The sequence below is a fragment of the Odocoileus virginianus genome, chromosome 4 (assembly GCF_023699985.2).
Source record: "Odocoileus virginianus isolate 20LAN1187 ecotype Illinois chromosome 4, Ovbor_1.2, whole genome shotgun sequence".
Lineage (NCBI taxonomy): Eukaryota > Metazoa > Chordata > Mammalia > Artiodactyla > Cervidae > Odocoileus > Odocoileus virginianus.
Window position 1 is genome coordinate 74,942,681 of NC_069677.1, and position 26,794 is coordinate 74,969,474.

At 35.4% G+C, this 26,794-nt stretch overlaps 1 protein-coding gene across 1 annotated transcript in view; it reads left to right on the forward strand.

Moving 5' to 3' along the window:
• Positions 1–26,794, forward strand: part of ACAD11 (acyl-CoA dehydrogenase family member 11) — a 95,168-nt gene that overhangs the window by 32,346 nt on the left and 36,028 nt on the right. The window contains exons 6-11 of the mRNA XM_020893075.2: positions 13,158–13,299; positions 13,683–13,804; positions 15,648–15,754; positions 17,491–17,617; positions 25,555–25,632; positions 26,320–26,458. Coding sequence (XP_020748734.2) covers positions 13,158–13,299; positions 13,683–13,804; positions 15,648–15,754; positions 17,491–17,617; positions 25,555–25,632; positions 26,320–26,458 — 715 coding nt within the window. The remainder of the gene's footprint in view (positions 1–13,157; positions 13,300–13,682; positions 13,805–15,647; positions 15,755–17,490; positions 17,618–25,554; positions 25,633–26,319; positions 26,459–26,794) is intronic.

The following is a 26,794-nucleotide window of genomic DNA, read 5'->3' on the forward strand; positions in this document are numbered from 1 at the left end:
CAGGGAGCATGAGTCCTCTACCTCTTTTCTTCTCTCTCAAGATTGCTTTGGCTGTTCCAGATCTTTCATGTTTCCATAAAAATTTTATTTTATTTTGGCCACACTGCACAGCTTGTGGTATCATAATTCAATTCAACCAAGGATTGAATTCAGGCCTTCAGTGGTGAAAGCATGGAGTCCTAACCCCTGGACCACCAGGGAATTCCCTTCATACAAATTTTAAGATTATTTGTTCTATTACTGTGAAAACTACCATTGGTATTTTGATAAGTATTGCATTGAATCTGTACCTTGCCTAGAGTGAAAGTGATAGTCACTCAGTCATGTCCGACTCTTTGTGACCCCATGAGACAGTCCATGGTATTCTTCAGGCCAAACTGTATAGTCCATGGAATTCTGCAGGCCAGAGTACTGGAGTGGGTAGCCATTTCCTTCTCCATGGGATCTTCCCAATCCAGGGATTGACCCAAGTCTCCTGCATTGCAGGCAGATTCTTTACCAGCTGAGCCACAAGGGAAGCCCAAGAATACTGGAGTGGGTAGCCTATCCCTTCTCCAGCAGATCTTCCCAACCCAGGAATCAAACCAGGGTCTCCTGCATTGCAGGCGGATTCTTTAACAACTGAGCTATGAGGGAAACCCTCATAGTTAAATGAGTTAAAATGATCATTTTAACAATATTAATTCTTCCAGTCCAAGAACATGGTCCATCTTTTCATCTGTTTGTGTTATCTTCATTTTTTTCATCAGTGACTTACAGTTTTCCAACTGTGGATCTTTTACCTCCTTAGATAGGTTTATTCCTAGGTATTTTGTTCTTTTTGATGCAATAATAAATGGGATTGTTCCTTCTTTTTTTTTAAGTACATTGATTTTAATTTTATTTATTTATTTGTTGGCTATGCTGAGTCTTCTTTACTGCAGTTGCTTGTTCCTAGTTGCAGGGAGCAGAGGCTGCTTTCTAGTTGCAGGGCATGGGCTTCTCATTGCAGTGGCTTCTCTTGTTGCAGAGCACAGGCTCTAGGGCATGCAAGTTTCAGTAGTTGTGGCATGTGGGCTCAGTATTTACAGCTCTCAAGCTCTAGAGCACAGGCTCAATAGCTGTGGCCACAGGCTCCTCCTTGATTGGGGATTAAACTCATGTCTCCTGCATTGGCAGGCAGATTCTTTACCACTGAGCCACCAGGGATTTCTTTTTCTGATCATTCATTGTTAGTGTATAGAAAACAACAGATTTCTGTGTATTAATTTTATGTATGTAGCTTTACCAAGCTTTACCAGATTCACTGGTGAGGTCTAGTAGTTTTCTGGTGGCATCTTTAGGATTTTGTATGTATAGTGTTTGTCATCTGCAAAGAGTGACAGTCTTCTTCCTTTTAAATTTAAATTCCTTTTATTTATTTTGTCTGAATTCTATGACTAGGACTTTCAATACTATATTAAATAAAAATAATAAGAATTGTCATCCCTGTCTTGTTCCTAATCATAGAGGAAATGCTTTCAGCTTTTCACTGTTTTAGTATGATGTTAACTGTAGGTTGTCATTAATGACTGTCATTATGTGGAGATATGTTCCCTCTGTGCCAGCTTACTTGTGAAAAATGTCATAAATGAATGTTGTTGTTCAGTCGCTAAGTCATGTCCAATTCTTTGCAACCCCGTGGACTACAGCATGCCAGGCTTGCCTGTCCTTCACTATCTCCCAGAATTTGCTCAGACTCATGTCCTTCGATTAGGTGATGCTATCCAGCCATGTCGTTGCCTGTCACTCCCTTTTCCTCCTGCCCTCAAACTTTCCCAGCATCAGAGTCTTTTCCAATGAGTTGGCTCCTTGCATCAGGTGGCCAAAGTTTTGGAGCTTCAGCTTCATCATCAGCCCTTCCAATGAATATTTCAGGGTTGATTTTCCTTAGGATTGACTGGCTTGATGTCCTTGCTATCCAAAGGACTCTCAAAGAGTATTCTCCAGTGCCACAGTTCAAAAGCATCAATTCTTTGGAGCTCAGCCCTCTTTTCGGTCCAACTCTCACATTTGTACATAACTACTGGAAAAACCATAGCTTTGATTATATGGACCTTTGTCAGCAATGTGAAGTCTACTTTTTAATACACTGTCTAGATTTGTCATAGCTTTTCTTCTTTTAGTTTAATGGCTGCAGTCACTGTTAGCAGTGATTTTTTTAGCCCAAGAAAAAAAAAATCTGCCAGCATTTCCTCTTTTTCCCCGTTTATTAGCCATGAAGTGATGGACCAGATGCCATGATCTTAGTTTTTTGAATGTTGAAAACTTTCAAGCCCGTTTTTAAGCCAGTTTTTTCACTCTCTTCTTTTCCCTTCATCAAGAGGCTCTTTAAAATTCCATTTCCCTTTCTGCGATTAGCATAGTATCATCTACATATCTGAAAATGTTAATATTTCTTCTGGAAATCTTGATTCTAGCCTGTGACTCTAGCCCAGCATTTTGCATGATATATTCTGCAGAGAAGTTAAATAAGCAGGGTGACCATATACAGCCTTGACATACTTCTTTCCCAATTTGGAACCAACCCATTGTTCCATTAAGGTTCTAACTGATGCTGCTTTTTTTTTTTTAAACTAACGCTTCTTGACCTGCATACAGTTTTCTCAGGAGAAAGATAAGGTGGTCTTTCTCTTTAAGAATTTCCCACAGTTTGTTGTGATCCCACAGACAAAGGCTTTAGCGTAGTCAATGAAACAGAAGTAGATGCTTTTCTGGAATCCCCTTGCTTTCTCTGTTTCCAGCGAATGTTGCAATTTGCTCTGTGGTTCCTCTGCCTTTTCTAAATCCAGCTTGTACATCTGGAAGTTCTTGGTTCACATACTGTTGAAGCCTAGCTTGAAGGATTTTGAGCTTGCCTTGCTATGATGTGAAATGAGCTCAATTATATGGTAGTCTGAATATGGTTTGGCACTGCCCTTCTTTGAAATTGGAATGAAAACTGACCTTTTCCCATCTTGTGGCCACTGCTGAGTTTTCCAAATTTGCTGACATGTTGAGTGCAGCACTTTAACAGCATCATCTTTCAGGATTTGAAATAGCTCATCTGGAATTCCATCACCTCCACTAGTATGTAGTAATGCTTCCTAAAGCCCACTGGACTTCACATTCCAGTATGTCTGGCTCTAGGTAAGTAACTATACCATCATGGTTATGGAGGTTATTAAGACCTTTGTGTACAGTTCTTCTGTATATTCTTGTCTCCCTGCCCCCTTTTTTTTTAACTTTAAATTTATTTATATTCTGCTTGAAGGATACTTGCTTTACAGAATTGTGCTGGTTTATACCAAACATCAACACGAATCAGCCATAAGTATACATATGTCCCTTCCCTCTTGAGCCTCCCTCCCACCTTCCTCCCCATCCCACAACTCTAGTGGTTACAGAGTCCTGGTTTGAGTTCTCTTAAGTCATATAACAAATTACCATTGGCTATGTGTTTTACATATGGTAGTGTAACTTTCCATGTTACTATCTCCATATATCCCACCTTCTCCTTCTTCCTGCCACCCCCATGTCCAAAAGTCGGTTTTTTGTGTCTGTGTCTTGATTGCTGCCCTGCAAATAATTTCATCAGTATCATCTTTCTATATTCCATATATATGCCTTAATATAAGGTATTTGTTTTTCTCTTTCTGACTTACTTCACTCTGTATATTAGGCTCTATATTCATCCACCTCATTAGAACTGATTCAAATATGTTCGTTTTTATGGCTGAGTAAAGCTGAGCGCCGAAGATTTGATGCTTTTGAACTGTGGTGTTGGAGAAGACTCCTGGGAGTCCCTTGGACTGCAAGGAGATCCACCCAGTCGATCCTAAAGGAGGTCAGTCCTGGGTGTTCATTGAAAGGACTGATGTTGAAGCTGAAACTCCAATACTTTGGCCACCTGATGCAAAGAGCTGGCTCATTGGAAAAGACCCTGATACTGGGAAAGAATGAGGGCTGGAGGAAAAGGGGACGAAAGAGGATGAGATCGTTGAATAACATCACCAACTCGATGGACGTGGGTTTGGGTGGACTCCGGGAGTTGGTGATGGACAGGGAGGCCTGGCGTGCTGTGGTTTATGGGGTTGCAAAGAGTTGGACACGACTGAGTGACTGAACTGAACTAAACCACAACTTCTTTATCCATTCATCTCTTGATGGACATCTAGGTTACTTCCATGTCCTAGCTGTTGTAAATAGTGCTACAGTGAGCATTGGGGTACATGTGTCTTTTTCAGTTTTGGTTTCCTCACGATATATGCCTAGTGGTGATATGGCTGGGTTGTATGATGGTTTTATCCTAAGGAATCTCCATACCATCTTCCATAGTGGCTGTATCAATTTACATTCCCACCAGCAGTGAAGGAGTGTTCCCTTTTTTCCACACTCTCGTCAGCATTTATTGTGTGTAAACTCTTTGGTGATGACCATTCTGACTGGTCTGAGGTGATATCTCTTTGTAGTTTTGATTTGCATTTCCTAATAATGAGTGATGTTGAGCATCTTTTCTTGTGTTTGTTAGTCATCTGTATGTCTTCTTTGGAGAAATGTCTTTTTCCTACTTTTTGTTTGGGTTGTTTGTTTTTCTGGTATTGAGTTGTATGAGCTGCTTGTATTATTTTGGATATTAATTCTTTTTCAGTTGTTTCATTTGCTATTATTTTCGCCCATTCTGAGGGTTGTCTTTTCACCTTGTTTATAGTTTCCTTTGCTGTGCAAAAGCGCTTTTTTAGGTCCCATAATCATATGGGATTTTTAAGCATAAACATAAAAATATGTTTATTTGGTTTTTATTTCCATTATTTTATTTATTTCCATATATTTATTTTTATTTCCATTATTGTAGAAAGTGGGTCAGGGAGGATCTTGTGATTTTTGTCGTAGAGTGTTTTGCCTATGTTTTCCTCTAAGAGTTTTATAGTTTCTGGTCTTCATTTAGGTCTTTCATCCATTTTGAGTTTATATTTGTGGATGGTGTTAGCAAGTGTTCTAATTTTATTCTTTTACATGTAACTGTCCGGTTTTCCCAGTACCACTTATTGAAGAGGCTATCTTTGCCCCATTGTATATTCTTGTCTCCTTTGTCAAAAATAAGGTACCCATAGGTATGTGGATTTATTTCTGGGCTTTCTATCTTGTTCCATTGGTTATATTTCTGTTTTTGTGCCAATACCATTACTGACTTTATGACTGTAGCTTTGTAGTATAGTCTGAAGTCAGGAACATTGATTCCTCCAGCTGCATTCTTCTTTCTCAAGATTGATTTGGCTATTCAGGGTCTTTTGTATTTCCATATGAATTGTGAATTTTTTTTGTTCTAGTTCTGTGAAAAAATGCCATTGATAATTTGATAGGGATCACATTGAATCTTTAGATTGTGTTTGGTAGTATAGTCATTTTCACAATATTGATTCTTCCTACCCAGGAACATGGAATATCTCTCCATCTGTTTATGTAATTTTTGATTTCTTTCATCAGTGTCTTACAATTTTCTATATACAGTTCTTTTGTCTCCTTAGGTAGGTTTATTCCTAGATATTTTATTCTTTTTGTTGCAATGGTGAGCAGAGTTGATTCCTTAATTTCTCTTTCTGATTTTTTCAGTTAGTATATAGAAATGCAAGTGATTTCTGTGTATTGATTTTGTATCCTATGACTTTGCTAAATTCACTGATTAAGTCTAGTAATTTTCTGATAATATCTTTAGCATTTTCCATGTATAGTAGCATGTCATCTGCAAACAGGGAGAGTTTTACTTCTTCTTTTCCAATCTGGATTCCTTTTGTTTATTTTTCTTCTTTGCTTGCTATAGCTAGGACTTCCAAAATATGTTGAATAATAGTGGTGAGAGTTGGTACCCTTATCTTATTCCTGATCTTAGAGGGAATGCTTTCAGTTTTTCACCAAACTGAGAATAATGTTTGCTGTGGGTTTATCATATAAGGCCTTTACCATATTGAGATAGATTCCTTCTATGCCCATTTTTTGAAGAGTTTTTCATCATAAATGGATACTGAATTTTGTCAAAGGTTTGTTCTGCATCTGTTGAGATTATCATATGGTCTTTATCCTTCAATTGGTTTATATGGTGTATCACATGGATTGATTTGAGTGTATTGAAGAATCCTTGCATCCCTGGGTAAACCCGACTTGATCATGGTGTATGATTGGCCACCTCTTCTTAATCTCTTCTCCTTCTACTAGGTTCTTGCTGTTTCTGTCCTCTATTGTGCCCATCTTTGCATGAAATGTTCCCTTGGTATCTCCAATTTTTTTTTTTTTAAAAGACCTCCTCTAGTCTTTCCCATTCTATTCTTTTCCTCTATTTCTTTGCATTATTCACTTAAGAAGGCTTTCTTATCTTTCCTTGCTTTCTCTGGAACTCTGCATTCAGTTGAGTATATCTTTCTCTTTCTCCTTTGACTTTCACTTCTCTTCTCTTCTCAGCTGTTTATAAGTCCTGTTTTGCATTTTTCCATTTCTTTTTCTTAGGGATGGTTTTGGTCACCGCCTCCTGTACAATTTACAAATTGTTCTTCAGGCACTCTTATCAGATCTATATCTTGAATCTTTTCATCACTTCCACTGTAAAATCATAAGGGATTTGATTTAGGTCATACCTGAATGGCCTAGTGGTTTTCCCTACTTTCTTGAATATTAAGTTTGAATTTTGCAGCAAAGAGTTCATGATCTGAGCCACAGTCAGCTCCAGGTCTTGTTTTTGCTGACTGTATAGAGCTTCTCCATCTTCAGGTGAAAAAAATATAATCAATCTGATTTTGATATTGAGCATCTGGTGATGTCCATGTGTAGAGTCCTTTCTTGTTGTTGGAAGAGGGTCTTGGTCATATTCTGTTTGCCTTTCTTTATCTTGCTTAATTTTGTAATCCTAGGTCAAACTTGCCTGTTACTCCAGGTATCTCTTGACTTCCTACTTTTGCATTCTAGTCCCCTATAATGAAAAGGACATCTTGTTTTGATATTAGCTCTAGAAGGTCTTGGAGGTCTTCATAGAACCATTCAAGTTCAGCTTCTTTGACTTTATTGGTTGGGACATAGACTTTGATTATGGTGATGTTGAATGGTTTCCCTTGGAACAAACCAAGATCATTTTGTCATTTTTGAGATTGTACCCATGTACTGCATTTGGGACTCTCCCGTTGATTGTAAGGGCTGCTCCATTCCTTATAAGGGATTCTTACCCACAGTAGTGGATATAATGGGTATCTGAATTAAATGGATTTTGAATTTTTCAAAAGCCTTTTCTACATGTATTGAGTTGATCATGTTTTTAATCTTCAATTTGTTAATGTGCTGTATCATATTGGTTTTCAGATATTACAAAATCTTTGCATCCCTAGGGTAAATCCCACTTGATCATGGTGCATGATCCTTTTATTGTATTGTTGTATTTAGTCTGCAGTTATTTGATTTACCAGTATTTGGTTGAGGGTTTTTACATCTATGTTCATCAGTGATAATGGTCTATAATTTTCTTTTTTGTAGTACCTTTGTTTGGTTTTGGTATCAAGGTGATTTGGCTGCAAAGGATAAGTTCAGAAATGTTCCTTTCTCTGCAGTTTTTTGGAATAGTTTGAAATGGTTAAGCATTAACTCTTCTGTAAACTTTGGTAGAATTCAATCATGAAGCCATCTGGTCCTAGATTTTGTTTCTTGGGAGTTTTGAAATTACTGATTTAGTTTGCTTACTGGTAATTGATCTGTTCATATTTTCTCTTTCTTCCTGGTTCAGTCTTTTTAAAAATGTGTCCATTTCTTTGAGGTTGTTCATTTTATTGGCATATAGTTTAATAGTGGTCTCTCATGAATCTTTATATTTCTGTGATGTCAGTTTTAACTTCTTCTGTTTCATTTCTGATTTTATGGATTTGATTTCTCTCCTTTTTTTTCTTAATATATCTAGCTAAAGATTTATCAATTTTGCTTATCTTTTCAGAGAGCCAGCTTTTAGTTTCATTATTCTTTTCTATTGATTTTTAGTCTCTAATTTATTTCTTCTCTGATCTTTATGATTTCTTTTCTCCTGCTAACTCTGGGTTTTGTTTATTCTTCTTTTTTCTAGTTTCTTTAGGTGTAAAATTAGCTTGTTTGAAATTTGTTTTTTTCTGATTTAGCTTTTATAAGAGTAAATTTCCCTCTTAGAACAGGTTTTGCTAAATCTCATAAATTTCAAATCATCGTGTTTTCATTTGTCTTTAGGTATGTTTCTGTTTCCTGTTTGACTTCTTCAGTGCTGCATTGTTTAGTACTCTATTGTTTAGCCTCTGTGTGTTTGTGTTTTTTGCAGTTTTTCTTTTTTTGTAGTTGAGTTCTAGTGTCACAACATTGTGGTCAGAAAAGATGCTTCTCATGATTTCACTTTTCTTAAATTTACTGAGGATTTGTTTTGCGGCCAGCATGTGATCTATCCTGGAGAATTTTCCATGTGCACTTGTGAAAAATGCGTATTCTTCTGCACAATATTCAGATGAATATTCTTTGTATATATCAATTAAGTCCATCATTTCTAATGTGTCATTTAAGTCTTATTGATTTTCTGTCTGGATGATCAGTTCATTGATGTAAGTAGGATGCTAAATTTCCCCCACTAGTATTGTGTTACTGTTGATATCTCCCTTTATGTCTGTTAATATTTGCTTTATGTATTTAAATGTTCCTATGTTGGGTGCATATGTTGTTACATATGTTTACAATTATATCTTTTTCTTGGATTGATCCCTTGACCCATTATGTACTGTCCTTCTTTGTTTCTTGTAACAGTCTTTATTTTAAAGTCTATTTTGTCTGATATAACTTTTGCTACTTCACCTTTTTTTTTTTTTTCCACCCCCTCACTTTCAGTCTGTGTATATCTTTAGATCTGAAGTGAGTCTCTTGTAGGCAGCAGCTGTTTGGGTCTTGTTTTTATATCCATTCAGCTACTCTGTGATTTTGATTGGAGCATTCAGTACATTTACATTTTAAGGGAATTATTATATATATGTTATTACTGCCATTTTGTTAATTATTTTGGAGTTGTTTTGTGGACCTTTATTTTTTCCTTTCTTCTTCTTTTGTTCTCTTATCTTGTGATGTGGTGACTGTCTTTAGAGTTATATTTGGATTCCTTTTTCTTTTTGTGTGTATGTCTATTATAGATTTTTGGTTTGTGGTTACCATGAGGTAAATAGGTATATGTATATGTGTATTAAGTTGCTGATACCACAGTGTCAAATGCATTTTAACCAGCCTGCATTTGGACTCTGCTCCTCTCATGATACTGTTATTTATATCATATTTTACATCTAAATGGTTTCTGTATTCTTTACCTGCTTATTGTGGATATCAGTGGTTTTACTACTTTTGTCTTTTAACCTTCCAGCCAGCTTTGTGCATGGATGGTCCTGCGGTTATTTCCGAACTACTGGAAGGCAGAGCAGGTCTTGGAGTCTAGTTGAAGGATCCAGGAATTCTAGAGCTGGTGTCAGATTACTGCTAGTGGTAGGTGGGTTTCTGACACAGAGCCTGGGGTATCCAGAAGCTTGAATTGGCCTGCTAGTGGGCAGAGCCAGGGCTAAGTTTGTCCCAGGACAGTGTCTGGCCTTTTGGTCAATGATCTGGGTCTGCAGACTGCAGGATTGTGGCTTTCTTGCATCTGGTGCCTGCCCATGGTGGGTGAAGGAAGGTCCTGGGCCCTCTGGTGGTAAGGGTTGTGTCCTGAGGCAGCTACAGACTCATGGGGTCTTCAGGCAGCCTGTCTGCTGATGAGTGGCCCAGTTAGTTACATGGCCTGAGGTGTCCTATAGTTTCTGGGGGCATGGCTGGGTCCCAGGGCTAACTAGAGGGAGGATTCCACAATGATACTTGCCAACACCAATGTCCACGTGGTAGAAGGAGCTCCCTAGAATGGTTGCCACTGGTGTCTGTGTCCCCAGGGTGAGCTGCGGTTGCCTCCTACCTCTCTGGGAGACTCTCCAAAACTAGCAGTTAGAGCTGACCCAGGTCCCTATCAAATTATGACTAATTTTGAGATACTGGAACATGTGAGATTTTGTGGGCACCCTTTACAAGTGAAGTCTGTATTTTCCCCAGTGCTCTGGTACCTTCCAAAATTAAGCCCCATTGACCTTCAAAGCCAAATAAATGCTCTGAGGGTTCATCTTCCTGGTACAGGACCCCTAGAATGGGGGGCCTGACATGGGCTCAGACCTCATACTTTTGTGGGAGAACCTCTGCTGTGGAATTATTCTCCAGTTTGTGGATATCCACCTAGGGGTATGGGACTTAACTATATTGCAAATCCACCTGTCCTACTCACCCTGATGTGGTTCCTTCTTATGTCTTTAATTGTAGAGGATCTTTTCTGGTAGGTTCTCGTCTTTTTCACCAGTGGTTGTTCTGCTTATCATTGTTATTTTGATGTACTCATGAGAGGAGGTGAACTCATCCCTGATAGGTTATTATAAGATAGTGGGTATAATTCTCTGTGCTATACAATATATTCTGGTTGCTTATCTGTTTTATATATAAATTACTGTTTGTATCTGTTAATCCCACATCCCTCATCTGTGCCTCCCCCTCCCCTTTCCCCTTTGCTAACCACAAGTTTGTTTTCTGTGTCTGTGTCTGTTATGTTTTATATATGCATGCATTTGTGTTACTTTTTAGATTCCACATGTAGATTATTTCGTACAGTGTTTGTCTTTCTCTGTCTGACTTATTTTACTCAGCAAATATTCCTTAAATCTCTCCCTGTTGCTACAGATGACAATATTGTATTCTTTTTTATGGTTGAGTAATATTCCCTTGGGTATATACCATGTCTTTTTAAACCAGTTATCTGTTGATATATACTTGGAATCAACCCAGTTGTGGCTAGTTTGTTTTTAATCTACATGCACTATAAACATTGTGACTGATTATCAACAAAATGAAGCTTCTGTTGTACTGGATTAGGTTTAGTCGCTCAGTCATGTCTGACTCTTGTGACCCTATGGACTGTGGGCTCCTCTGTCCATGGGATTTTCCAAGGCAAGAATACTGGAGTGGTTTGTTGTTTCCTTCTCCAGCACATCTTCCCAAACCAGTGATCGAACCTGGGTCTCCTGTATTGCAAGCATCTCTTTATCAACTGAGCCACCAGGGAAGCCCATAGACTAGTTGTGCTGAGGAAGGGCTAATTTTCTTTGGATATTAGGAGCAAAGAAACAGAATGGTATAGACAAAAATGCATCCAGTCCTTTTTTAAAAGCAGATTTAACTGATAATTCAGTGTAATCACAACCATAAAAAGTCTTATCAAGTCACATCATGGAGGAAGTAGTGATAAATTTTTCCATAATCATAATAGAAAAAAATTTTATTGCCTGTTATATGCCAGGCTCTGTACTTATTCATTGAATAAATACATTTTAGTCACCTACTGTGTGCTAGGTACTTAAATAGACTCTGATAAACAAAATGGACATACTACCTACCTTTACTTCATATTCACACTAACTCTACACAAGATATGTTATGGTTACTTAAATTGAAAATCAGAAATGTTAACGAGCCCGGAATTGCAGAGTTAACTGTCCAGAATTACACAGCCAGTAAATAATGGAGGGCTTCCCTCATGACTCAGCTGGTAAAGAATCCACCACCAGTGCAGGAGACCTGGGTTCAATCCCTGGGTTGGGAAGATCTCCTGGCGAAGGGAACAGCTGCTCACTCCAGTATTCTGGCCTGGAGAATTCCATGGAATGTATAGTCCATGGGATCGCAAGAGTCAGACATGACTGAACAAGTTTCACTTTCTTTTACTAAATTGTAGAGCTAGGATTTGAATTCAGGTCTGTGTGATTCCACAGACCATATTTTTCCTTAAAGCTACAATAATGTGTTCCAGTATGTGACCGAAGTAAGGGAGTACAAACACATACACAGATATATAAAGGCATGAAATGCAAAAATTTGCATTGCCTAAATGAACTGCACTGTTTTATCTGGCGTAGATAATCTTGGCTAAATTGTTGCTGCAGTCTCCTCTTTGCCCTCCTAGTTTATTCAAAACATAGCAGCTAGAGTGACCTTAAAATACAAATCCTATTTAGTTACTCTTCCTGTACAGACCCTCCAATGGAGTGCCTCCTCCCATATCCCATCCCTCCTACCTCAGTCTCTAGAAGTAACCATAGTCATTGTTATCAGCTTGGTGTGTAGTCTTTCAACTTTGAGTATTCATTTGCAACCTTTTTATTTAAATAGAAACATAGTACACATATTATTCTGCAGATTGCTTGTATTTTCAGTTGAATGCCCTATGTTCCTAACATAAAAATCTATATATTCTCTTGATATATATTGTTACAAAATAGAATGAGGAAAGCTGTGTTATTGATTCCAAATTACACAACTCTTTTATCATGTTGCTATATGATGATTGATTTTGCATTCATAAAACAAGCAGCATCTTTTATAACAATTACCTTTTTGTATCTGTAGCATGAAATAACTTACTTTAAAAAATTACTGTTGCCGTGTGTGTGTGTGTGTTAGTCACTCAGTTGTGTCCAACTCTTTGCAACCCCGTGGGCTGCAGCCCACCAGGCTTCTCTGTCCATGAGATTTTCCAGGCAAGGATACTGGAGTGGGTTGCCGTTTCCTTCTCCAGGGGATCTTCCCAACCCAGGGATCAAACCCGGGTCTCCTGCACTGCAGGCAGATCCTTTACCGACTGAGCTACAAGGGAAGCCCACTGTTGCCATAGGAGTGTAATATTTGTCATGTTGCTAGATTCATTATTAGAGCATAGATTCTTAAATTATGAGTAATTGTTAGAATTTCTTCTTTTACCATAGTTAACTTCCAGTTGAATATTTTCAACTGCTCTTGCCTCTGCTCTTTAGTAGACATGTTAAGGCTACGTAAAGTAAAATGAAGAACTGAGGGCCAATCATGGAAGCAGGGGACTTGGCTTTACTCATTCAATGCTATTAAAATTAGTTATTTGATAAGTGAATTGTGCCACTGTAGGTAAAGACTGCAAACTATAGCTTCACATTTGCTTTTGATGGAAAATATGATTTTCAATATATTCTATTCATTTATATCCTTATTTTAGTTGTTTTGGATTTAATATATTAAAATCTTTTTATTTTTAATTACAGTCTCGAGTTGTAGCTGTGCTGGATTGGGAGCTTTCAACCATTGGTCATCCTTTATCAGACTTGGCTTATCTCTCCATGTTCTACTTTTGGCCAAGGACTGCTTCAGTGGGAAATCAAAGCCATCAGTTTCAAGAAAACATAGGTATGAAAACATAATGTTGCCTAAATTTCTATTAAGGTAAAATTGTCTTTATTTCTCTCCATAATTAACAAAAGATAATTTTATAATCTTAGATAAACAGCTTTTATTTGTTTGAATGTTTTATTTGTTTTGAAACAAACAGTTTTGTTTGAAATGTTTTTAAGTCATCTTTATCAATTTTTTTAAAGTGTGCCATTCCACTTTTAGTAATTTGTGACAAAATATAATCATTTCTATATACTATTCTTTTGGAAATAAATATTTGGAGCATGTTTTGCTTTGTAGAAAAGTGGTTTTATATTCAATTTTATATGTAATATGACATTTAAAATTATTCACCCTGACATTTTTATTAAAGTTCATAGTATGTACTGTTTTTATAGGGATACCATCAATGGAAGAACTGATTTCAATATATTGCCGCTGCAGGGGAATTAATTCTAATCTTCCTAACTGGAATTTCTTTCTTGCCCTTTCATATTTCAAAATGGCTGGAATAACACAGGTAATTAATTTTTTAACATGCATTTCTTGAAAATACTTTTGGTTTTGAGGGGTTTTACATTCTTTTTTTTTTTTTTTTTTTTTTTGGCCACATAGTCACTTGGCTTGTGGAATCTTAATTCCCTAACCAGAGATTGAACCCAGGCCCCTGGCAGTGGAAGTACAGAATCTTAACCACTGGACCAGAGAATTCCCTTATACTAGTATCTTTAGATCAATTTATTTTCCACAATGACAAATACCAAACATGGATAAATATAAATTCAGAGTTTACAGAATAGGAATTTGCAAGGGAAAAAGTTGAGTAACAAATGTAGTATAATAGACCAAAAAGATCGAGGAAGGGAGAGAAAAAGACATAATGACAAAAATAAGAAAAGCATGTGAAAATTGGTTATTTCCTGAATATCAATATAAGAAAGAGCTAAACTCCTAATGTGACATCTGATTCAGATTGTAAAGGCATTTATTAATCAGAGCTGATGGTGAGGAAAGAATTATTATATTTCCCAAAGCCTAGCACAGTACCTAGCATACAGAAGCCTCTTAATTATGTTTTTGAGTGAAGATAAGCAAAATTGTCTGTTTTCCTAATAATATGATAAATTTTGAGAGAAAATTGAACATAAATACAGTTTTTTTTTAATTTACAGTTTAAACAAATGCATTCTTCATTATACTACCTCATTAAACTAATTCTTCATTAACCTAACTTTGAATCTTTGTTTATTTAAGAAATTAAAATGCTTTGTCACTAACAAGGGGTTAGGATTTATAGGAAGAAGAAGTAAATAAGAGATTTTAGAAACAAAAGGAACGGGAAAAGAAAGATTAAGGAAAATTATGGTTATTTTTCCCTGTCCTCAGAGTCCATGCTGTCCTCCAATACCTGAAATATCTTCTAAGAAGTTGTTGTGTTATATCTCATCCTGTAGTTTAGAATCATATTACTCATATTAGTTAATCTTGTTGCTTGGATGGATTTCTCATAATAAGGTTTATGGTGTGTTTCTATATGTCACTTTCCACAAAAAAGATACCAAATAGGCTGTCAATTTAAAGTGGATTTTCATTTCAAATGAAAACTTGACATGGTTTATGATTGAAATTAATATGTCATTAACTACTATATGTCATAAACTATATAGTAGTAACTTTAGAGATGATCATAAACATTCCATTCTAACTAGAAATGTGAAATTGGAAATGATGGAAAGACTGTTACAGTGTTAATATTGTACAAAGAATTACATAAAGAAGTAAACTAGTGAAATTCAGTTGATATTGTTTAGGGCAGGGAACCAGAGAATATATTATGTTGGAAGCACAGAACATGGAGAGGTAAGAAAAAAAAAGTTGAGCATTCCACTAACACTGTTCAAAGGAGAATAGTTTCACCTAAATTAAAGGTCCAAAAAATGAGATAAAATATTCTTAGAAGTCATTTCACTGTCTTCTTTTTGGTTTTATAATTTTTAATTTTATTTTGATTTCTTTAGTTTTTTTTTTGCTCCACTATGAAGATAGAACAGTGATCTTTAGAGATGATATAACTTGCCAAAATGGTATCTTTGGTAACTGCTAAAGTAATTTTGAAGTTTGGTTTGATTTCCAGCTATAATTCTGTTATGATGAGAGTGTGTTAACTAGATGATAAGCATGTCATACTTTCATTTGGACTGGCATAATTTTTCCTGCATGTAAATTAATAGAATTGATAGTCAGATTTATATCTTAGTACTTTGTAAGTTTTGTGATTCACATAGCTGGAAAACTGGAAAGACTGGATAGCTGAAGAATAGTTTCCATTGAATTTTAATCACTTTATGTTAATTTACTTATAGGGAATTTATAATAGATATCTTCTGGGAAATAATGCATCAGAAAATAGCTTTCAATATGCCAACACTGTGCAACCTCTGGCAGAAACTGGATTGCGGCTCTCAAAAAGGTAAGCAAAATATAGATTCCGTGGTTAACTCAAATAAAGTCTTTATTAGGTATGTGAGGGTCATAAGCTTTAGAAAGATAGGGATTGTTTTTATTGCTTACAACACAAGGATTACTGCTGCCAACCATGGTTATTCTTTTTTTTTTTTTTTTTTTGTAAATCTCTTTTATGCTTGAAAATAAGTTGACTTCACATATAAAGAAATATCAATTTAATATTAAAAGGTTTTTCTCTTTTGCCAAGTTGAATTATTTTAAGGATATTGATAAAATTCTGATATGTTCCCTTCTAATGTTTGTCACTTACATATACCTATTTAAAATTATGTATTATATAAGATGATTTATTAAGTTTAAAAATGTTGCTCTCTTCCACCATCAAATTGCATGAAACTCAGATAAGCATCTTTTAATTCATATGATGTCCATTAGTGGGGCACTTCTGAGGCATCTAATATACTTTTTCAAACCATACCTCCATCTAACAGGTGTGATGCAGGGGGAGGGTAAATTAGGGGATTGAAATTAACATATACACACTACAATATATAAAATAGATAATCAATAAGGACCTGCTGTATAATGGAAGGAACTCTACTCAATATTCCCATAAGCTTTATGGGGAAAAAATCTGAAAAAGAATAACTATATGTATGTGTATAATTGAATCACTTTGGTATACCTGAAACTAACACATTGTAAACCAACTACTCTCCAATGTAAAATAAAAGTTAATAAATAAGGACCTGCTGTATAATGGAAGGAACTCTACTCAGTATTCCCATAAGCTTTATGGGGAAAAAATCTGAAAAAGAATAACTATATGTATGTGTATAATTGAATCACTTTGGTATACCTGAAACTAACACATTGTAAACCAACTACTCTCCAATGTAAAATAAAAGTTAGAAAAAAAAAAAAAACACAACAGTGTGATACATAGCACTTACTGAATGCATGAATGATGTTGCCCCTGGAAATTTTGCCCAAGTCACAAGTTTCCATGACATCACCTTGAAAGTGAATGTTAGTTGCTCTGTTGTGTCTGACTTTTTATGACACCGTGACCTGTAGCCCTCCAGGCTCCTCTGTCCATGGAATTCTCCACGCAAGAATACTAGAGTGGGTTGCCATTTCCTTCTCCAGGAGAACTTCCCGACCCAGGGACTGAACCCAGAGCTCCTGCACTGTAGGCAGATTCTTTACTGTCTGAGCCACCAGGGAAGCCTGACATCACCTTAGCACCGTTGTATTTTACACTTCATCTTATACATGAACATTTGTGATCTCTGTAACATAATAAATGACGGTGCTTCTCTTCATCATGATCTTTAAAGATCTTACTTATAATGACATCCTGCAGTTGTATTTGTTAGGCATATACTAGGAGTGTCTAATCCTATTTGTGTCCAATTTCTTTGCCTTCTTGTTTAGAGATTTTGATGGGTGAATTCAATAAAGATTTTAAACTCCCATTGATTGAGGTCATGCCAGGCTATCTTTTCTCCAAAAAGTGCTTTAAGCACTAAAGTTTAATGTTCAAAATAAAGTGATTCTGCATTCCTCCCATAACCATGAAAGATTAAAAAAAAAAAAAGCTCCAAAATACGGAAGCTCTTTCTGAGAGATGTTTTTGGGGAATTGTGGGAAGACTTCACATTCTATTCAGAAATCTGTAATAATGACTTTGGACATCTTTGTAACTTTTTTCTTCTTTGTAATTTTTTTTTAATAAAGATCTTTCAGCACTGCACTTCCACAGACTAATACTGCCCGTCAGTTGTTTGTACAGACACGGACAGGTCAGGAAGTTCTTATTAGGGTGAAGCAGTTCATGAAACAACATATCCTCCCAGTGGAAAAGGTAAGTATTCTATAAATCAACAGTATGTATTTGTGCTTCAAGACTATTGGTGAATTACTTCTGTTACCTCTTCTTCTAGGAGTACCCTGGTATCATTTCTTTGTAGTCAATACTTACCTAGATGCCCCTTCTCACCTTAGCACTGAACTGCTACAGAGCCTAATGCTGAAAGATGCCACGCTTCTAAAATATGCCAAGGGAATGCCACATAAATCTGTGGAATTAAAACTAAGTCAAAGGGAATTAGCTGTTTGTAAAGTTAAGATCTTTGAATAGAATAAAACATTACTTTGAGGGTCTTTTCCTAAGGCAGTGACTTTCAGCCTTTTTTTCTGTATGAGCCCCTTTAAAAATTAAAAGGACTTTATCTTAAACAAAAAGGGCATACCCAGAAAATTTTGTATATCATTTGAAACTGTACATGGATACTACCACTGTTTCCCTCACAAGCTCCTATTCTAAGGTGTTAAGTTTCAGTAAATCCACTGAGAGTAGACAAGTAATGTGACACATTCATTCAGTTAACAAATAATAATTGGGTACCAAGTAATTGGTTAGGCACCTAGCAAACCATTGAAAGTAAAAGGAAGAATAAGAAGACAGGATTTTGTACTCCTACAGAGTTTATACTTTAGCATGAAAGAAAGGCATTAAGAGTTGATAAATGCTGTGAAGAAAAGATAAAAACTATTATGACTTTATAAGGCATTCTTGCCTCAAATTAGGTTGTCTTGGACAAATAACTTTATCTCTCAGAGGCCCAATTTCTTTATCTACAGTATGACTAGGTATGATTATATACATAATAAATTCCCATTTAAATCTGTGATTCTGAGAGCTCTAGAGCTTGGTGAGAAAAAATTAAATAGAAAACTGAAAAAGACTAAAATTCTTTCAACAAAAATTTTCAGTGTTGATATGTGTTTATAGAGCAGTTACATTTGTTGATTGAATTATATGAATAATTATAGTATTTTTAGTGAAGATGTGGAGTGAGATGAGCTTGGCTCACAGTGTGGAATATAACTTAATATGAAGAAGTGCTTTCCAAAATAGTCACTCCTTATATGTGGTCAGTGGTTAAGGTATTACTTTGCAGATTTTCTGCTCTAATTAGTATATATACAATTTTGAGGTTTAAAATTCTGAACTTTTGATGACCAGAATGTAAGACGGTACTATAAATCTTATAGAGGAAAACATGGCAGAACGCTGTCTGACATGAATTTCAGCAATATCCTTTTGGATCCACCTTCTAGAGGATGAAAATAAAAACAAAAACAATTGGAACCTAATTAAACTTAAAAGCTTTTGCACAGCAAAGGAAAAAACCATAAAACGAAAAGACAGCTCACGGAATGGAAGAAAATATTTGCAAATGATGCAACCAACAAGGTATTAACCTCCAAAATACACAAACAGCTCGTGCAGCTCAATAGCAAAGAAACAAACAATGCAATCAAAAAATAGGCAGATCTAAGTAGACATTTCTCCAAAGAAAACATGGCTGAAAAGCATATAAAAATATGTTCAATATCACTACTTTTATTAGAGAAATGCAAATCAAAACTACAGTGAAGTATCACCTCACACCAGTAAGAATGGCAGTCAAAATCTACAAACAGTAAATTGTGGAGAGGGTATGGAGAAAGCAGGAACTTCCTACACTGTTGGTGAGAATGCAAATTGGTGCAGCCACTATGGAGAACAGTATGGAGATTCCCTAAAGAACTAACAGTAGAGCCACCCTATGATGTAGCAGTCCCACTCCTGGGCATATATTCAGAGAAGCTCTAATTCTGAAAGATAGATACTCCCCAATGTTCATAGCAACACTATTTACAATAGCTAAGACATGGAAGCAACCTAAATATCCATCAACAGATGAATGGATAAAGAAGATGTGGTACATATATACAATGGAATATTACTAAGTCATAAAAAAAAATGAAATAATGCCATTTGCAACAACCTGAATGGGCCCAGAGATTATTATACTAAGTGAAATAAGTCAGACAGAGAAAGACAAATGTCATATGATATCACTAATATGTTGAATCTGAAAATATAATGCAAATGAACTTATGAACTTATTTATAAAACAGAAACAGATTCACAGACTTAGAAAACAAACATGTTTACCTAAGGGGAAAGGTGAAGGAGAGAGATAAATTAAGAGTTTGGGATTAACACATATATATTACTATCTATAAAATATATCATCAACAAGGACCTACTGTAAAACAAAGCGAACCCTACTCACTGCTCTTTGATAACCAATATGGGACTGAAAAAGAATATGTATAACTGAAGCATTTTGCTGTAAACCTGAAACTAACACAACATTGTAAATCAACTATACCCCCTGTAAAATTAAAATTTTTAAAAATAAAATTCTGAACTTTGAGGTATTAAAAGAAAATACAACACTTTGAGTTGAAGATGGCAGACTGAAATCTTGGATGAATAAAATCCCCTTGAATTAACAATAATTTTTTTAACTGTATTTTTAAAAGCACAAAAATAGGAGAAGTACACATTAGAGGACTAAAGGTTTTGAAAAAAAGAATGGAAATTGGATTTGGAAAGCAGAATGGATCATACCAAAGACTAAACCTTAACAGCCACATTTCAAGAGAATTTCAAAGTGAGAGAGGTCGTTAATGCAGATGGTAACCAATTTTTTCTTTTTACAATGGACCCCCTATGATTGCCTTTATGAAGAGGAAGAGAAATCTGATTGAAGAATAAACCTGTGATATGTGGGCTGCTTGGGCTGGTTTCTAACACTCCTGGGTAGCAGCAGTGATTGCTCCATACAAAAGGCTGCCAGAGTACTCTAAGAAAGAAGATGATCTGTTTCCAAAAAACCAGTGCTTCAAATGATGGTTAGTGCTCCAGAGAAGAGTTCTCCACTTTTTTTTCCCCAGTGTGGGATTTGGTGTAGACCTCAACTGGCCTATCAGCCTACCTGATTTATTCAAAGGAGAGTCAACTGGCAGAGGAAACCAAGTAGCCTTGTTCTTTCATTCCTAAATGTAAATGAGCAATCAAGGGAAGCACAGAAGAGGTGTTACTAGTTGGATCATGATACATCTGCTGAACCTCATCTCATGCAGCTACTAAAATATTTTTAAATAATTTTCAATAAAATGTTTTGTGATAAATTTAGAAAAAGCAATGTATAGTTTTAAAGGAAAGAATGTCAACATTTTGTGTGGCAAGGAAGGCCATAACCATTTTCTGTTTGCAGATTTTTCAAATTTAGAATATATCTAATGAGAGCTTTTCCTTCCTTTAAAAACTTGTACTAACCTCTGTAAATGTTTTATCCTGTAGAATATTCTGAACAGTACTAATCCCTATCTGTGAACACATGCATTTGAAATGATGCTTGGAGAAAAGTAATTAGCTTTTTCAAAATGGAAGGAGAGAAAACCTATAAAATTCTGTCCACTATGATTATAACTGTATTTATAAAAACTAGAACAGTCATATCTAGAAAATAAGATTGTATCATATAATACAATAACTTAATATTAGATATCTTTAGTAGTAAGACTCCTGATGATTTTCTCTTAATACTTTATATATCTTCCCAACTTATAACAGGAAAAAAATAAGGTTCAATTTATGCCCTTCTAATGACCTTTTAAAATTGTATGGATATCATAAAGTAAGAACATAACAACCCATTATCCATTAACATGTTAAAAGGTGATTCTTCTTGGAGGGGAGGGAGAGAGAATTGGTGATAATCAAAAGGTATAAACTTCCAGTTATAAGATAAATAACTAGGAATGTAATATACAGCATGATAAATACAACTTACAGTTATGTGTGAAAGAAAAAATTTTTTATATTTCTTTAATTTTATATCTATATGAGATGTGTATATTCACTAAACATTGTGATAATCATTTCATGATGTATGTTAGTCAAGTTATTATGCTGTATACCTTAAATATATACAGTGCTATAAGTCAATTATATCTCAATAAAACTGGAAGAAAAAAGGAAATGAAATAAAGGCAATTCTTCTTTAAAATGAATAAGGAGTCTTAAAATAGCATGTAAAACAGAAACTAGCAACATGACATACTTGAGAACACACTTTTAATATAATGGTAACATTAGGCATATTTTTTACTGAATCTAATAATATATTAGGGAAGAATTCTTGCTTCTTTTTTTTCTAACAGACTTAAGTTTAAAGTGAAAAATGTATTATATTGTGAAATTATTTATAGGTTCAGATTTAAGACTATGAACTAACATACTCCAAAGCAGTGTCTCTCTCAGTGAATGAGAAAGTTAAATATTAAAGGTGATATCTGGGGAGAATTGCTCAGGCACCAATCATATTTTCTGTTTTCCTTTTCCATCAATAAACTATTTTTTCATACTTTAAGAATTAGAGAAAGATTCTTTAAAGAAAGATAACTTATATTATTTTAATTCTGACTTCTACCATACCACATGTTGTGTTGTTCAGTCGCTAAATCTTGTCCAACTCTTTGCAACATATAGATTTTGCAAAATTCCAAATCAATAGACTTTTTTTAATCAATAGACTTTAAACAGAAGTATTAAATAATACTTCCCTCATAGCTCAGTTGGTAAAGAATCCGCCTGCCAATGCAGGAGACACAGGTACAATTCCTGGGTCGGGACGATCCCCTGGAGAAGGGATAGGCTACCCACTCCAGTATTCTTGGGCTTCCCTTGTGGCTCAGCTGGTAAAGAATCTGCCTGCAATGAGGGAGACCTGGGTTCGATCCCTGGGTTGGGAAGATCTCCTGGAGAAGGGAAAGGCTACCCACTCCAGTATTCTGGCCTGGAGAATTCCATGGATTATACAGTCCATGGGGTCGCAAAGAATCGGACACGACTGAGTGACTTCCACTTTCACTTTTCACTATTAAATAATACAAATTTTAAAATTATTATATAAATGGCATAAAGAAAACTGAGTGCCAAAGAGGTGATGCTTTTGAACTATGGTGTTGGAGAAGACAAGTGAGAGTCCCTTGGACTGCAAGGAGATCCAACCAGTCCATCCTAAAGGAAATCAGTCCTGAATATTCATTGGAAGGACTGATGCTGAAGCTGAAGCTCCTGTACTTTGGCCACCTGTTGCAAAGAACTGACTCATCAGAAAAGACCCTGATGGAGGGCTTCCCTGGTGTCTCAACTGGTAAAGAATCTGCCTGCAATGCAGGAGACTGTGTTCGATCCCTGCGTTGGGAAGATCCCCTGCAGAAGTGAACGGCTACCTACTCCAGGATTCTGGCCTGAAGAATTCCATGGACCTCAGTCCATGGTGTCGCAAAGAGTGGACATGACGAGCAACTTTAACTTTCACTTGGTGCTGGGAAAGACTGAAGGCAGGAGAAAAAGGGGACAACAGAGGATGGTATCACAGACTTTATGGACTTGAGATTCAGCAAACTCTAGGAGTTGTTGATGGACAGGGAAGCCTGATGTCTTGCAGTCCATAGGGTCACAAAGAGTCAGACATGACTGAGTGGCTGAACTGAACTGACAAATGGCATAGTGTAATTTCTCACAACTATGGAGTCAAACAGAGGTAGTCACAGATGGGAATTTGTACGTGTATTACATAACACATTTCATATCAAACACAATTGCATTACTAATTCCATGGCAACATGAGGGATGGAAATGTTAATAATTAACAACCATAAACAGGAAATCTTCCAACTTAACTTATTTCCCAATGGAAATGACAAGTACTGTTCATTGTGGTGCCTGTGAAAGAGCCATCCTTTGTCTTCTTGAAGTTTTAGACTAGCCATCCTTCAATAAAAGGAACATTTTAGCATATTTACTTATATGACTGTAATTTGGTGGAACAATTTTAGAAAACAATTTTGTAATACAGAGTTTTGACCAATGTTCATAGCCTTACTTCAATAATTCTATTAGCCTATATGTAGAAAATGAGTTCAGAGTTGTTTTAAGAGCAAAATATTGGGCAATGTCCTTAAAGTCCAATATTTTAGTTCACAGATTAGAGATTACTGTTATTGTTTTTATGTAGCTAGTTGTTAAATTTCAACTTATCCTTGTATTTATCACTTTATTTATTTACTATTCCTTCTTACAATGTAGATGTTCCTTCTTGGATCAAAATCCTTTAATGAGAATCTGCTAGTAAACGCTTATTTTTCTTTCTTTTTTCTTTTTTTTTTTTTTTTTCAGATCTGAAAAGGGAAGTAATGATTCTCTCTGTATCCATCGTATCTTTTAACCACCCATATTTTCCTTCCATTGAATTTCTGTGCTTCATTCAAGGAGTAATTTCTTCAGATCCTTCTTTCAATTTATTATTATTTGAATGTAACTAGTCCATCTTTCAACCTTGCATAGAGGGGTATATCTCATTATTTGGATTGTGTCAGAATTGCCTAGAAAGATAGTTAAGATTACAAAATAGGAATACATAAGTAGACTCATCGAGGAAGGATACAGCCTGGACCCTTGTGTTTTATCAGGGGATGCTGATGCCCACCAAAATTTGAGAATCACTGCCATTGGGTTTTTTAATTTAATTACTATGGTTTTTCTTTGCCTCGAGTTGTATTCAGTCTTTCTCAGGTTTGTCTGCCCAAGTTTGATAGTCCTTTGTCGGCCTCTTAATTCCTTCTTTTATTCTTGGAATCTATTGAACACACATACTTTTTATTCTGTATTTAATCATGTGGCCTTTGGGGGTATGATTCTATTTTGTTGAACTTTTGTTTTTGCTAATTCTTGCTAATGGTGGTTTGTTACCTTGAGTGTTTAGTTTTTTCATTCTGGACTCATGTTCTTTGGAATGGACTTTTATCTGCAGGGATTAGTCAAGACTTTTTAAAAAGAACTTTTCCTCCAGAGTGAATTTGCTTTTGCTTCTGCAGTACTTTCAGGCACTGTTACCAGGAACACTGTAAACTTAATTTTTGACTTGAATCTTTAGGGCCACATAGGTCTGTGAATTCAGATCTCAAACTTGATTGAAGACAGGCTTCAGGTTAGAAATGTTTCTTTTTTCTGTTCCATCCTGTGAATGGCCTTTATTCAGCTTTTTGTTTTTATTTTCTACTTTTTTCCACTTAGGTTTTGCAGATCAGGCATCCTGGCTTTGATGCACGCAAGTGGTGGTCTCTGATCCCTCCTCTTGCCCTGTTTCTGACATTTGGTTTTGCCTGCCTGTGTGGCCCATTGGAAACTAGGATCTAGGCTAATATGGATCAGCCTACACCCTCCAGACAAACTTGGTTCCAGTGCTCACTCACACCTAAGTCAAGCATTTTATTCCTGGACTCTGAGGAGTTTCCTTATTTTTGTTTCAGTACAGCTATGTATTAGTACATGTATTTTTTAATTATTTTTAATATTTTACCCAGCATTTTTAGTTGTATTACCCTGGGAGAGGATTCTATGACCATCTAGTATGCCATCTTACTGAAAATGGAACACTTGAATCTTGGTGTAGGATTTTCAAAGTTAATTCTGTAATAGCAAGGCAGCATAATTTTGTGAGGAATAAACTATTGTATTATTTATTATAACTATATATTATATATGATTATATATTACACATATAATTATATGTATTAGCCTGGGCCCTAGGTTCCAATGGGCCACATAGGCAGGAGTCAGGAAGCAAAACCAAATGTCACAAATAGGGCAAGAGGAGGGATCAGAGATCACCAGTTCCCTCTACCAAAGCTAGGATGCCTGATATGCAAAAAAAACTATAAAATTTTTTATAATTCTGTGTCTGATTTTAGAAAGAAATTTTCCTGATTCAATAGCAGCTGAAAGAGCTTTTCACTTAAATATGTTTATTTACTTTGGATATTAGCAGCTTATGGCATTACTTTTCTTAACTCTAACTAATGAACTTTTTTTTCCTTTTATACTTTTAGGAGGTAATTGAGTTCTGTGTTCAAAATGAAAATTCAGTGGACAAGTGGAAAAAACCTTTAGTAATTGATAAACTCAAGGTAAGAAAAATAAGAGAACCTTAAAATTGGAGAATTTATATGCAGGTTTTTTTTTTGAGAACTTAGTTTATTGTCTCTTCTCTTGTTATATATGGAGAGGATAATTACATCACTTATAACTTTTGTTATATATGTAGAGGATAGTTATTCAAGTATACTTTTTAAAAAATTTAAAAATAGAATCTGTAATATACTAATTAGTTTACATAGTGTGTTGTGTGTGATATGTAATGAAGACAGCCTCTTATAGCTATTCAAATTAAAAATACAATCAACACTCTCACTTGAGACTGAAGTTGAGGCAGAGTATTTGTCCCACATAGGCTTAATCCAAATTTCATGTTTTCAAATGTTAACACATGTTAGAAATTGAAGTGCACAAAATAGTGTATTTGGCATAATTATACTCAAATGGAAGAGATTTTATAATAGCTATGATTCAGTAAGAAGCACTCAAGTAAGTAAATTTAGTTTTTCAACCAAATATGAGGAAGCTTTGTGAAAAAGTCATTTATTTAACCATTGAGAAAATGTTGATTTATAATGAATTAATGACTCTGCACATTGTAGGATACAATGAAATAATTTCATAAGTTTGAAAGGCATAAATACCAATATCTTTTAAAAGTAAACTGTTTTAGGTTGTGATAAATTATGGTCACTCTGGCATATTCATCATCTTGACAGGAAATGGCCAAAGCAGAAGGCCTCTGGAACTTGTTTTTGCCAGCTATAAGCGGTCTCACCCAGGTGGACTATGCCTTCATTGCTGAAGAAACTGGAAAATGCTTTTTTGCTCCAGATATCTTTAACTGTCAAGCACCAGGTTACGACATTATTTTATTTTATTTTATTTTATTTACGACATTATTTTAAAACATAACTTTTTTCAGATATTTTAAGCAGTGTTTAAAATTTCTCTATTTTTTGATAAGGAAATTTTTCTACACAAAGTTATTGATTTATAAATTTGTAATTTTACTTTTTACTTTCATTTAAATGTTAAAAAAATGGATCTAATGTTCTCATTGTATTATTATTTTATTAAGCATCATTGCATTGAGTATTATTGAATAGAAGTTACCATCAAAGGGATTGGCATTATAAGGTTTCCAGTTTTCTGACTCAGTATTAAATATATCTATGGTTAATTAGAATGAAT